This window comes from Drosophila tropicalis, unplaced genomic scaffold, assembly GCF_018151085.1.
Source record: "Drosophila tropicalis isolate 14030-0801.00 unplaced genomic scaffold, ASM1815108v1 contig_1187, whole genome shotgun sequence".
NCBI lineage: Eukaryota > Metazoa > Arthropoda > Insecta > Diptera > Drosophilidae > Drosophila > Drosophila tropicalis.
In genome coordinates this window covers 628654-642636 of record NW_027172559.1, presented here as the reverse complement: position 1 = coordinate 642636, position 13983 = coordinate 628654, and the positions used below count along the sequence as shown (strand labels likewise).

At 39.7% G+C, this 13983-nt stretch overlaps 5 protein-coding genes across 5 annotated transcripts; 2 read left to right on the top strand and 3 right to left on the bottom strand.

The window, feature by feature from the left end:
* The first annotated feature begins 3 nt into the window (after positions 1–3).
* Ctu2 (Cytosolic thiouridylase subunit 2) lies at positions 4–1291 on the top strand. The gene has a single exon (XM_068291114.1). It carries the CDS (start codon positions 44–46, stop codon positions 1253–1255), a length of 1212 nt encoding a protein of 403 aa, XP_068147215.1. The 5' UTR covers positions 4–43; the 3' UTR covers positions 1256–1291.
* On the bottom strand, positions 1222–2516 carry LOC137577608 (acyl-coenzyme A diphosphatase NUDT19). Its single transcript, XM_068291125.1, has 2 exons — positions 2356–2516; positions 1222–2289 (listed from the first exon to the last, which is right to left on the bottom strand). The coding sequence occupies exons 1-2, from the start codon at positions 2449–2451 to the stop codon at positions 1312–1314; spliced, it is 1074 nt and encodes a 357-aa protein (XP_068147226.1). The 5' UTR covers positions 2452–2516; the 3' UTR covers positions 1222–1311.
* LOC137577616 (acyl-coenzyme A diphosphatase NUDT19) lies at positions 2305–3963 on the top strand. The gene is made up of 4 exons (XM_068291137.1): positions 2305–2669; positions 2733–2932; positions 2993–3335; positions 3399–3963. Exons 1-4 carry the CDS (start codon positions 2574–2576, stop codon positions 3801–3803), a joined length of 1044 nt encoding a protein of 347 aa, XP_068147238.1. The 5' UTR covers positions 2305–2573; the 3' UTR covers positions 3804–3963.
* Positions 3946–5683, bottom strand: LOC137577592 (uncharacterized). Its single transcript, XM_068291100.1, has 2 exons — positions 4640–5683; positions 3946–4585 (listed from the first exon to the last, which is right to left on the bottom strand). Exons 1-2 carry the CDS (start codon positions 5658–5660, stop codon positions 4026–4028), a joined length of 1581 nt encoding a protein of 526 aa, XP_068147201.1. The 5' UTR covers positions 5661–5683; the 3' UTR covers positions 3946–4025.
* A 7017-nt stretch (positions 5684–12700) lies between these two features.
* LOC137577410 (myosin-11-like) lies at positions 12701–13806 on the bottom strand. The gene is made up of 3 exons (XM_068290877.1): positions 13792–13806; positions 12934–13751; positions 12701–12882 (listed from the first exon to the last, which is right to left on the bottom strand). Exons 1-3 carry the CDS (start codon positions 13804–13806, stop codon positions 12804–12806), a joined length of 912 nt encoding a protein of 303 aa, XP_068146978.1. The 3' UTR covers positions 12701–12803.
* Positions 13807–13983: the final 177 nt, after the last annotated feature.

Genomic DNA, 13983 nt, shown 5'->3' with positions numbered 1-13983 from the left:
AATTTCATTAGATTGTTTAATTTTACTTAATTAAATTGGGACCATGTGCAGCATAGGCGAGGATGACTTTGGTGACACGGGCGGTCTCCATGCGATGACAGCCGGTGGGCCTGTCCAGGTCTCCACTGGCGGGGCTGGCGATTGTCAGAAATGTGGCCAGCACACGGACGACTTGTTTAAAGTAAATTTCCGGTCAGAAGAGTGTCGCGATTGCTTCTTGAACTATGCCAGGCACAAGTTCCGCGCTGCTTTAGGAGCGGCCAAGGCACTGCCACGTGACAGCGACGTGTTACTCCTGCTGGATGGCTCAATAGAATCTGTAGTCCTGCTGGACATGCTTCACTATGCCCAGACGCAAAACACTTTCAAACGCTTACATTGCCAGGCTAAAGTGTTGTATTTGGATGAATCTGTGGTACAGGAACAGCAATCCTTAGATAAAGATTGCCTACAGAAACTACAAGCCCGCTATATACCCTTTGATGTATTTGTTTTGGAATTGGGATCAGATCTGAGTAATCTTAGACTGCTCAAAAATTACACACCGGAGACCAGCAGAGAAGAAAATGGTTTAAAGCTTAAGTTGGACAATCTTAAGACCCTGAGTGCTCGCCAGGACTATCTGCAACAGCAGCGAAAGAGATTTCTAGCATCTGTGGCTTATAAATTAAATTGTACTCATGTCTTTGTTCCCTCTATAAGCAAAGATTTGGCAACTCAATTCCTAACTTCTATAGCTCTGGGTCGTGGCGGTAGCGCTGCCCTGGATGTGGCTCTCTGCGACGATCGCCTGGACCATGACATTAAACTCCTGCGACCTCTAAAAGATCTTAATGAGCAGGAAGTACAATTATATGTACGTGCCCGGAATCTGGAGGATCTGAAATTGGGACCAAGTATCGCAGCCTATGGCCAAGAAAAAGGAGAAACGGCTAGTTTACAAAACCTTACGGCCGCCTTTGTAAAGAATCTTCAGGAAAACTATGCAGCCACAGTATCGACGGTGTTTCGGACGGGTAACAAGATAGCACCGAATCGTCATGTCGACCAAGATATGTGCGAACAGTGCCAATCTCCGCTGGATTCCCTACTCTCCGACACTCTTCTGGCCATCGAATACTCTAGAGTGGTATCTCTCGAGGGATCAAAACTATCAAATCACAATAATGACCTGGAGCGTTTGGCTATGCAACGGCTAAACAAAGATGATAGACTCTGTCATGCTTGTCGGAACGTTCAAGACGAATATTTATAAAACATAAACAAAAATATATATTTTATTTTAATTATACCCGTCCAAAAATTGAATAATTATAATTTTGCCAATTGGTAATTGACCTGCGACTGGAGTGGCAGATGTCCGTCTAAAGGTGCAACATTTGAAGCCAATTTGACTTGATGAAAATCTTGGAATATCATACGATTATAATGTTTAGCCTGTCGATTGTAATCTCTTAAGGATCCTTTTAGAATAATACTTTTCGTGTATTTGTGCGGATCCGGCAGATAGAGATCATCTCCAGCGAACACACCAAGCATGCCATCATCGCAACTATAGAAAATCGGCTGGATTAGCGTAGATCCTAAAGCATTACGTTTACTCGCAAAATCAAATAGATCTTTGGCCTGGTGAAAATTCATTAGCTTGCCAATTTCGTACATCAATATAAAAGGTAGCCAAATAATTTCCTTCTGATAACTTGACCAAGCTTCGCTAGGATTTAACCAATGGGCTGAGATGACTTCCTGGGGTTCGAGAAGCAACTCCACTTGGCTTGCTGGTTGCTCCAAGACGGTTATATAGTAGACAGTGTCAAATTTTCTACTAGAAGTTGCTCCTGAACGCCAGATGGACCACTCGTGTAATGTCCATAGATCGGGTATGACATCCAAGTGCCTACACAATTCTAGAAACTGACTTGCATCATTGTGAACTTTTTGCTGCCATTCCGAATGCTCCGCTGGATGGACAAGAGATGGGGATCCATGCCATAGGTTACCTCTCTGCCGACATAATAATATTCCCACTTCCTCAAACGCTTCTCGCAATGCAGTTATCCTAAGAGAAATATCTCTAGAAAAATTTTTCCCATCAGTCATTAAATTTGGCCTACCAGAGACCTGATCTTTGCATCTCAGTTGGTCCAAATGGTCTTGGTGAATACCAAAGGATTGAAAATAATTCAACCAGTCCGAAGATTCATCTGATTTAACATCAAAACCACCACCAGGAAAAACACAATGATTTAAAGTATATGAAGTCCTCTCCGAACGCTTGATGAGAAGCAACTAAAAATAATGAGAGATGGTTTTACTTTTTTTTTTTTTAATTCCTCCATTGCATCATTTACCTACGTTGAAGTCATATGCTTTCCTAGAATCATCTCGAGCGGCTAGAATTAGACTCGCAGATGGTCTGTATATATCTTTCTTAGCAACTGGAGCCACCATGATGATGATGACGATGTGGGATTTGGTTGAACCTTTGACCTCCAGGTTGAATTCCAAAACAGCTGGCCAAGTTATCGTCTATGTTATCGATATCACTTCCACCTGTTACCTAAACCAACTAAATGTCAAAACAAGTAGCTTCCAAAATAAGGCGATCCTCTAGCCTAATAGTGCTCGCCAAAGACCACGTAGTTGCTCGACAACCATATGACTATAATGTAAGTGGCATCAATAAATGAATCTTTAGACCCCATCGACATTCAATTGGCTCATTTTTACAGGCCCTGCTTCTTACCCGTCACTCGAAGTCCAGTTTTATGCCCGACTCTTCGGTATTTCCTGGTGGAGTATGTGATGCTGCGGATAGTTCACCTGCTTGGCAACAACATTTCCGTCGTTATGATGTAGCCGCAGATAAATTTGACAAATTTGGAAATGCTTCGTCGGAACCAAGGCCTCTTCTTTTTGAAGGAGAAACTAGGTACAACTTTTTATAATTGAATCATTTAAAGATTAATTGATTAACTTTGTCAATGTCCAGTCCACTTTCTCTGCGTCTCACAGCCATCCGTGAAACCTTTGAGGAAATGGGCATCTTACTTTGCCGAGACCGCAAATCGTTGACATCCCTTGGAGATTTTGCCAAGTTCTATGAACAATTCGATCGCCACCATTGGCAGCACTTGGTCCATAATAATGCCAGTAAATTTTTAGAGCTTTGTCAGTTCTTGGATGTTTTACCTGATATTTGGTCACTGCACGAATGGTCAGCATGGCGGACACCATCGACATTCAAAAAACGTTTTGAGACCGCCTTCTTCTTGACTGCTTTGGATTCAAAACCCAATTTGCATATAGAACCCAATGAAGTGAAAGATTGTGCAGTAACTACGAATCATTATTTGTATGTTTGGAAATTTTGTACTTAATTTTTATTGTCATTGTAGTGGCATTCTCCCTTGGAATATATCAAATTGGCATTGGATAAACAAATTTGGCTACCTCCTCCACAGTTTTATGAGCTATCGCGATGTCTAAATTTCAAGGAACTGACTTCACTCTACGAATTCGCCAAGCAGAGGTCAGAGAAGGGATTAACTTTATTTCACCCAGTCATGTTTAAGTGCTTAGATGGTTCAGTTCATCTTTTACCCGGGGATGATGTCTATCCCAGTGATCCCGATGCCTGTCCAGAAAAAATTGAAACAGGTCTCTCTATGAAAGATTTTCGAGACCTCGCCACAAAAAATTTACACCGCTCCGAGCACAAAAATCAACATCAATCTGAATTAATAATCAATTTTAAACCTGCGGATGGACAGGTGAATCCTTTGGATGCTACATTGCTCTGATAATTCACAGTTGTTGTTCTTTTTTTTAATGGATTTATTTAGTTTTTAAGTCGAAAAGAGCAATTTAAAAAATGTTTAAGAGAAATTGTAGTTCATGTATGTACATAAATAATTCTCACAATCAGATAAAGAAATATTAAGATTTGTTTTATACATTTTATTTTCGTTGTCTACAATGGTATTTTAAATTCTTTCTACGATTCTTCTTTACTAGTAACCTTGCTATTGAGGTTCAGCTCCATACCAGACTCTCCAAGATTCTTCTTCGCGGGGAATATGCTGATTTGGTGTAGCATCCTGGTGTGGATAAGATTGGGGTGGCAGTGGTGAAGGTAGGTTGGTGCTGGGAACAGAATGGTAAGGTCCGTTTTGTTGTTTCCTTTGATTTTGCGTTGAAGGTGACTGACTAGGTCCTGGATGTACAGGAGCAGATTGTTTGGGTCTAGGCAGATGAGGTCCTAAATGACCATGATTTTCTGAATAACCGTGAGCTTCTGGCTTGTATTGTTGGTGTGGTGCGACGTTCCAATTTTGATGTTGAATATTATGTTGATGTTCGCTTTTCTGAGGAGGGGCAGGACGAGATTCATGGGGGATGGATCGATAATTTTCTGGCAGGTGCTTAGGTGCTGGAGCTGGAACGGATTGATATGGAGATACTGTTTGCCAGGGTAGAGGTTCCCGCCAAGAGACCGGGTTTTTCCCAACGGGTAGATATGGTTTGTTGGATTTCGGTTTGGGTTCAGGCGACTCGGCATAGGCACTAACACGACGAACTTCACCTGGAATAAAATTGACCTTAATTTCAGTTTTATGGTGAGTATGAGTGTTCTTACCTTTTTGGGGTTCCGCGATGCTCCAAACCTGAACTAAGTCCACAGGTTTAATATGAGGCTGAGCGTGAGATTTCTGGTGGCTGTAGGATTGAGGATGGGATTGTTTTGGTGGGTTTGGAATGGCTTGTGGTTTTAATTGATGCTGGGGGTAGACCTCTGCCTGGGGAGGGGAATTGTGATTCTTGGGTTCGTAGATCTCAGGATAATAATCTGGTTCTGGGGAATAATTTGGACGCTTCTCGCGGGATTCCAAATCAAGCTCTATGCGTTTTTGTGAGATGATCAGTTCCTTTAGAGCTCCTTCAATCTCCCAAGTGTTTAATGGTTTCAGATGTTTCACTGCTGCTGTCAGTCTGTCCAGGCCGATCGTCTGAGTGTTATTTAAATCCTTTAATTGATGCTCCAAGATACTCAACTTTGCATTCGTATTCTCACTGACATCCTTGATGCGGCCCAAGTTCTTCAATTCTACTTCAATGTTTATCTGAGAAGTCTCAAGGCTATCAAAGGAACACTGGAGACCATTAAGCTGGGGGAGAATGGCTCGGGTTACCAGTCTGGTCAACTGATCGATGCTTTGATCAATGGCACGAGCACTGTTCACCACATGACGTTGAAAACCTCCTAGTTTTTGTTCAAGGCTTACAATCAACTGCCTAGTACCTTCTTGGAGTTGGGCTAATCCCCTCAACTCCTTGCCTGTGATCTCGGCATAGGCTTCTCCGTTCACCGAGATCTTTTTGAACGCTTCAAGTAACACCTCTGACTTAGCATCCTCAAAGGCAATCTGTTTGGCAAGTAGTTCTTCGATCTGCACAACTGCATCCAGGGCCTTCCTCTGCTCTTCGAGATTCGACTTGATCTGGCCGTTAACAAAGTCAATGTGCTTCAGGAGATTGTTGGTTTCACCCAGTTCCTCGGAGGCCTGTTTTAACCATTCGTCAATGCCCTGCTCCACAAGGGCGGAGCTGAGGGTAAAGTAATTGACCAAAACAAGAATAGCTACAAGCTGAACTTTCATCTTTCCCAATTGAAGTTGCAAGTGCAAGTGTCTCTCATTGGTCTCCGTCTTGGTTTAAATATGTTTTAAACCAATGAACACGTGTGCTAAGTGAAGGTAATCTAATGTTAAGTTTCTTCTTGCTGCTTTTGACCATCATTCTGTTTATCTCTAGAAACGTTGAAGCACGAATTTAAATTCAAAAAAAGTCAGTTGTGGCAGTGATAAGCAACGTTTTCGATTGTTTTGTTCCAAAATCTACAACTAAGTATTTGCTTATAGGTGCACCTGGGCCTTGCTTAACAAGACGGTACGTTCCTGATCTTGGGTTTCATATTTCACACGAAGGGTTGAAGGGCTCTAGTATTCCATAAGAGGATCAAGAAAACCTTTTATTGTGTAAATTTCACTGTTGTTATAAAGCAGACGATTTCAAACTGTTTGTTCTGGCATTATTTCTATTAGTTGAATGTGATTTTGAATTCCTCGGTTTATTTGTATCAATTTCAACTATATATATGTAGCGTTCATTTAGCGATCGTTACGTATTTATTTATTTATTAATATTTTAATTGCTTGATGACAATTTAGTTCAATATATTGATAGAATTTAAACATACTTATTGAAATAACACTAAACGAATTATGGACCTTGACGTGCGACTCAGTTGACAGTCTCTCTGCGAATGAACCACGGCCTCTTTTACAAGCTCTCTCTCAACTTATATAATGATCCTATGCCCTGCTCTCTCTACTACTACTAGAATGTTCGGCCACTACGCGTTTGTCTCCTCTCTTCTATCACTTTTGATTGCTCTCTCTCAATACCATTTCCCACATTCGGCCCTCCTGACTGTACATTCGACCCGAATGACGGTCCCCACAATTTCATATATTCCGATACAGTTGATGTCCTATTAGGCCCTTCCGCCTGTCCAACTTTCTCTACTTCATATCTACCATGATTTTTAATTGCCGTTACTTTATAGGGTCCTAAATACTTTCCTTTGAGTTTCAGACCAACGCCATATTGGGTACGCTTAATAGCAACCAAATCATTTATTTTGAATCGTTTTCCCTCTTTTCTCTTTAGATTAGCTGACTTCTTGTTCTCCTCCTGAATTTGTTTTATATTTTCAACTGCCTCCATTCGTATTTTCTTTCTGTGTTCTGCTAGTTCTTCGATTAGAAGATCATCGAGTAGTTCTTTAAGGTTTACATCCTCTGATCTACGCATGTCAATACCGGTTAGGATCCTAAAAGGAGCTATCTTAGTACTTCTAGGTGCCGTATCGTTGATGATTTGCTGAACTTTCCCAACGTATTTATACCATGAAGCTGGATTATCTAAACTCATTTTAGCTAGCATTGGAATAACAATCTTGTGAATCCTTTCAACCTGCCCATTTCCTCGCGGTACTCCGGTGGTAATCAATAAATGCACGATGTCGTGATCCTCGCAATACTTTTTGAAAATATGCGATGTAAAAGCCGCGCCTCTATCAGATATCAATCGTACTGGGTTCCCAAAATTTGTTGCTTGAACTTCTAAACACCGTATCACTTCATCTACGCCTGTGCTCCTAGTGGGATACAACCAAACGTACTTAGAAAAACCATCTATAATAACCAACAAGTAATTATACCGTTTATTTGTAAGTTCCATTGGTCCGACGTGATCAATATGGTAAGAACAAAGTGGTTTGTCACCCTTTTCTATCGAAGTTAGATATCCCTCTCTTTTGCCAGCCTTTGCGTTAACAACAATACACTCCACACAACTATGTACCACACGAATAACCTTATCTCTCAATTCTGGAATATAGTATGATTTCTCGATTAAATCTTGCGTTTTCTTGACGGAAAAGTGACCCTGGGTATGTGCAAGTCTAATAATCTCATGTTCCATTGCCGAAGGCACTACAATCAACTCACAATTAGGGTCTTTAAAGAGAATCTCGTTCTCTATATAGAAGTCTTTATAACTTTCTTTTTCGACTAGCGTCCTTACTGCCTTGGTCCACTCATCTTCCAACTGAGCTTCTTTTAATCGATGTTTAATAGTGTCCTCAACAAGCATACAACATGCAAAACGACTCAACGCATCGACGTGCCTCATTTGAGTACCTGATCGATGTACGATAACATAATCGAAATCTTGAAGATACATAGCCCAACGAGCAACTCTCAAAGGAACATCTTTCTTTTTCATGGTCATAGCAAATGCGTTACAATCAGTAACTATGGTGAATCGAGATCCTAGGACATAAACACGCCATTTGGTTAGTGCTCCAATTATAGCAAGCACTTCGAGTTCGTAAGAATGATACCTTTCTTCGCACAATTTTGTCTTACGACTCATATATTCAACGGGATGAAATGAATTATCCTCTGGATGCTTTTGTAACAAAGCTGCCCCAAATCCGTATTTTGAAGCGTCCGCATGTATTTCAGTTTGCAATTTCGGGTTAAACAATTTAAGGACAGGTTCTTTAGTCAACGCAGCTCTTAGTTCCTCGAAAGCGAGTTTGTGTATATCTTTGAATTCAAACTTAGAATCCTTACGCATTAAATCGGACAACGGTTTCGCAATTACTGCATACCTTTCAATAAACTTTCTAAAATAGGAAGTTAGACCCAAAAATCTTTGTAACCCCTTTTTGCTATTTGGGATAGGAAAATTCGAAACAGCTCTAATCTTTTCTTTGCTCGGCGTTATGGTACCATTTTCCACATCATACCCTAAAAATAGGACTTTTCGTTGTAGCATCTGACATTTACTCCAATTAATTCGTAAACCGTTTTTGGCTGACACGTCTAGTACGCGTTTTAGCTTGGCCAACCCATCATCGATACCTGTACTTGGAATGATGATGTCGTCCATGTATACTACACAATCGTTTGCTTTAATCAAATCTCGTAACACAACCATTATGAATCTTGTAAATACAGCTGGTGAATTTGAAATACCAAAAGGGACATACAGGAATTCATATTGTCCACTCTGAGTAACAAAAGAAGTGTATTTCTGAGAGCTTTCTACTACCGGTACATGGAAAAATCCGTTTGTTAAGTCTAAAGTTGAAAACATATTGGCACCTTGCAACTTTTCTAAAACGCTGTCCATATGAGCCATGGGAAAGTTATCACGAAGAATCTTTTCGTTTAATTTCCTGTAGTCACAGCATAAACGCTTTTGACCATTCTTTTTCGAGACTAAGACAACTGGCGACGCGTACTCAGAAGTACTGGTTTTAATTATTTTCTCTGCTAGCCATTCTTGAATTTGTTTATCAACAATTTCCTGATCACAAAGGGCTAAACGCCTCGGGTGCTGATACACAGGTATTTCGTCGCTCAATATAATTTTCATGCTTACTGGTGCGTTTGCATTTCTTTTTGGCTGGTAGTTCCGAATTAATTTCTCTACTTCCCCTTTTATCAAATGGTTTAAATGCGAAAGATTTATGTCTGGACTCTTATCCCTGTCTTCAATATTTGTGATGAAGATATTTCCAATATCTCCTGCCCACTGAATATCTGACTCATTTTGTTCTCTCTTCGACATACTATAGGTGTGACAAACTTCTATATCGTTGCGCATAGCAAACCTAGATCCATTTGCTGTTACATTTATATTGACAGTGTTCAATATCGTTCGACCCAGTATAGCATCAAAACTTATATCCTGATCTGGCACTACATGGAATTCTATGTTCATAACTAAACCATCCACTTTCACTGGTATGATAAAACTACCGAAAGTCAACACTTTACTGTCGCCAATTCCTGTTAAGTGTCTAGCTCCGCCTAATAACGGTTTCGATCCAATCATAAAATAAATATTTCTTCGCATAAGACATAATCCAGCGCCAGTATCTACGAGTCCTTTAAATATAACGTTAGAATATACGATGTTTTTAAGTTCTAACCCTGACGGAGTAAATTCGCTTGACGGCTGTATTACTACATCTTCATTTTCTACCACGTTTGTATTTCTCTCGTATTTAATTGGATTTTCTAGTTTGCACTGTGCCATTCGATGTCCTACTTTACCACATTTGAAACACTTTTGGTCGTTCTTCGGACAGTCTCGTCTGATATGTGATGTATCACCGCAACTATAGCATTTCCGATTCTTAGATGTATCAATTATTTTACCCTGATTAATCTTTCCTCCTGACTGAGCCTCAAACTTGTTTAACGACTTGTGTGAAACACGAACTTTCTGATACGTTTCTATTTGAAACTTCAGTTCTTGTAGATTCCTGGCTTGAAATAGAATAGCTTTATTTACTTGTGAGTCTGGAATGCCCTTTACAAAGTATTCTATCAAGCTCTCATCGTCCAAATTCACTGGTTTGGCAATTTCCATTAACGCATACAAATATTCATGCAAAGTCTCCTCTCTTTTCTGAGAACGTTGCGATAATATTCTATGAATCTCAGCTGCTGATCGTTTCGAACCAAATTCTTTGCGCAGTGCTGCTTTTAATATCTCCCAATTGTTTATACCATGTTGACTCCGAATAAATGATTTAGCTGCCGCAGCTAACAACTGTTTGGCGTATATAAAGGTCTGTAACTTGTCCCATTGTACTGTAATAGCACACTCTTCTATCTCTTGTACCCACGAATCAATGTCGGGACTACCTGTGCCGGAAAAATAGGATACACTGCCCTCAACATCTTTTAAGGTGTACCAAGATCGACTACAATTGTTTATGGGCAATTCGTCTCTAGCTGTAACTACTGATTCTACTTCTTCATCCTCGCTATCTTGGTCTTGAATATCGTAATGAGTAAGAAGTCTATTCTGTAGATCACGTTTTCTTCCCACTGTGCTTAGGTTCAATTCGGCCAACTTATTTCGCAAATCTGCGACTCGCAATGCCATAACCTCGTCAAGCTCCATATTACAATATTTTCTTTGTTCAATACCAATAATTAATGCTAAGGTTAGTTTTAGTAAATTCAATTAAGGTTAGAACTATGTATATACATATAGTCCCCAAAAAATTTACCCAAGTCCGCTCCTGTCCCACGAAGTCTTCGTTTAATTTCTGCCAGCAGGTTGTCTGTCTTCTTCTAACGTTTTGTCTCTTGCCGCGTCCAGCTTCTGCCTCTGCCAACGGGTCGCCTCTGCCAACGGGTTGCCTCTGCTGACGTTTTGCCTCTGCTACGTCCAGCTTTGCCTCTGCCAACGGGTTGCCTCTGCCAACGGTTCGCCTCTGCCAACGGGTTGCCTCTGCCTCTGCTGACGTTTTGTCTCACACTACGTCCAGCTTTGCCTCTGCCAACGGGTTGCCTCTGCCAACGGTTCGCCTCTGCCAACGGGTTGCCTCTGCCTCTGCTGACGTTTTGCCTCACGCTACGTCCAGCTTTGCCTCTGCCAACGGGTTGCCTCTGCCAACGGTTCGCCTCTGCCAACGGGTTGCCTCTGCCTCTGCTGACGTTTTACCTCTTGATTCGCTCTGTCCAAATATTTCTAGACTGTTCTAGAAAGATTCACTGATCGCCGTCCGTTACCAAACATGCTCGTGCGTGTAGTTTTGCGTCGTAACGTATTTGGACACCAACGATTTAATGCAACAAATTTAGCACAGCCTATCTCGCTTGCTCTTACACAATGATGCCGACACAAAAAGTTTATCCTTTGTCACTTCGAAGAACTTTATTTGTTGTCTCTTTCACTCACGCAGTGTTATATGTTTGTATGTTAATTTCTTTAAACAATATCCCGGTTGAGCCCCCAAAAATGTAGCGTTCATTTAGCGATCGTTACGTATTTATTTATTTATTAATATTTTAATTGCTTGATGACAATTTAGTTCAATATATTGATAGAATTTAAACATACTTATTGAAATAACACTAAACGAATTATGGACCTTGACGTGCGACTCAGTTGACAGTCTCTCTGCGAATGAACCACGGCCTCTTTTACAAGCTCTCTCTCAACTTATATAATGATCCTATGCCCTGCTCTCTCTACTACTACTAGAATGTTCGGCCACTACGCGTTTGTCTCCTCTCTTCTATCACTTTTGATTGCTCTCTCTCAATACCATTTCCCACATATATATACCTATATATGTATATATAATCAAATGTCATTCATTCATTTACATAGAGTAAAAACTAATAATGTAAACAATTCCTAGAGAGTTGAAAACATTTGATAGTTTACTTCACATAAACTCAATAATTTCAATATTTTGCTATTGAAATTTAGGACAATGGATATTAATGGATAGTAGATCGCAAATTCACAATCATGTAATACCGAGTTATGGTTTTATATTCAATCATTCATTTTTTAATTTTTATATTGTTACATTCATTTATACTTTATTCATTTATACCTATATAAATTGAGTGTCGATCTGGTCCAGCCAGACAATTGATTGTTTCAATCGGAGCTATTTGATGGTGATTCGCAGATGCTAATAATTAGATTAAACTAACCAATATTCAATTTAATACAAATTACAATAAAAACATTTTTGTCTTTAATATTGAAACTTTATAATATAGTTGTCCGATCGCTTTGAGGTTTATGGAGAGTTTGCGTTGACCTATATTCTAGAATCTAGACTCTAGAAAGACGGACAGATATGTATTGGTACTTTCCTCGTCCACTGTTAAACTGTTTTTTTTCTGAAATTTTTGACCAGAATTTAAATGATTTGAAAATTTTTTATGTTTTTGAGGACGACAATCTTCTTCAATCCTGTTTTGTATTTATAATATATGTATTTGTATGTATAACTCAATTCTTTCACTAAATATTTGATTGCATTTTTTTATTCAATTAGAGATTATAAAATTTCATTTCTCAAAACAAAAAAAAACAATGTTTCATTGTTATTATGATAAAAGATTTTGTCATTAAATTAATTCTTAAATAAGTAACTCATTTTTGAAATTCCCAATTACTTCTTTTACTTACTTCTTTATAAAAGATTTTTATCTTTATACTTACAATGACAAAATCCTATAAAAACTTGTTCCTAAATTTACCACAATATCCATATTATATGCGAATTTTTAATCTGTGATTTACCATTTATGTGTTTTTTTCGTTTATTTATTTGTTGAGGGTTAATGTTGATACAAAAATAAAATTTGAAAGTGTCTTGAGTGTTTGATTCATTATACTTTTCAGTCCTTTCCATACCAAAGCTTGTGGAGATAGGCAGCTTCTTCGGCAGATGCGTAGCTGACCTGCTCCTGTTGGAAACTGAAAGAATACGTTAGCAACTACTTGTTTATTTCCAAATAGAAAACTCACCCGAAGGATTGTCCATAATCTGGTTGGGGTGGTGTCCATATGTTCTGCGGATTGGATGGTTTGTTGGGATGTTTCCATTTGTTGCAGTCCTTGAGAATCCTTTCAATAATTTGCTGGTTGCCCAGCAACTCAGCCAGTTTCTTGTCGAGATGTCCCACGCCCACTTCAACCTCATGCACGGACACTGAGATGCCAGTCAATCGTTGATTTTGGGTGTAGTTCAGTTGTTGAAGACTCTGCTCCAAGTGGTCTACCTTGTAGTTGGCTCTGCCAGCCAATTCATTCAGTTCATCCAAATATAAAGCCTTCTGTTCAATGTTCTTCTGGGTCGATTCCAGTTTCTTCGCCGTCCGATCTAGTGAAACCAATTTCTCTATAATGGATTGCTTAAGCAACTTGTTGAGATCGTCTAAACGCTTTTCCACCGACTTGGATACGCCCTTGATGTCGTTTTCATATTTGTTTTGATTGGCATCCACTTTTCCAATTACTTCCTTGATCTGGAGTTCAACCTTGCCCAGATTTTGTAGTGCCTTATCGTTCTTTGCTTCGAAGGAACGTATATTGGCGGTGAGGTTCTTCACCCCACTTGCAGTCAGTTGGAAGCTGTGGGCAGTGTCGTTTTGAATCTTAACCAAACCCTCCTCGAGACGGGTGATACCCTCCAACTGTTCGCGCTGCTGCTTGATTTTCACTTCAATGCCCTTTTGGGAGTTGCTTAAATCATGAACTTTGTGGTTTAGTTTCCTCAACTCCTCATCGCCCTTCTTAAGAAGCTCAAGGATTTCGTGATCCTTCTTTTTGCGCCTTATCCTCAGCTAAGGTCAGAGCAGCAGAGATGCACAGAATCGACAGGACGATTGGGATCCTCATGGTGAATGTGTGTGAAGTGTTTTGGTCGAGTGTCAACCTAAATATGTTATGAGTAAAATTGTTAACTGCGGTATAAATAGTTTCAGATTCTCACACCTGGCACGTGTTTCTGTTTTGGTTTTAATATTATCTACTACAAAATGAAGAAACCACAGAAGGTAGAAACATTTTCTATAT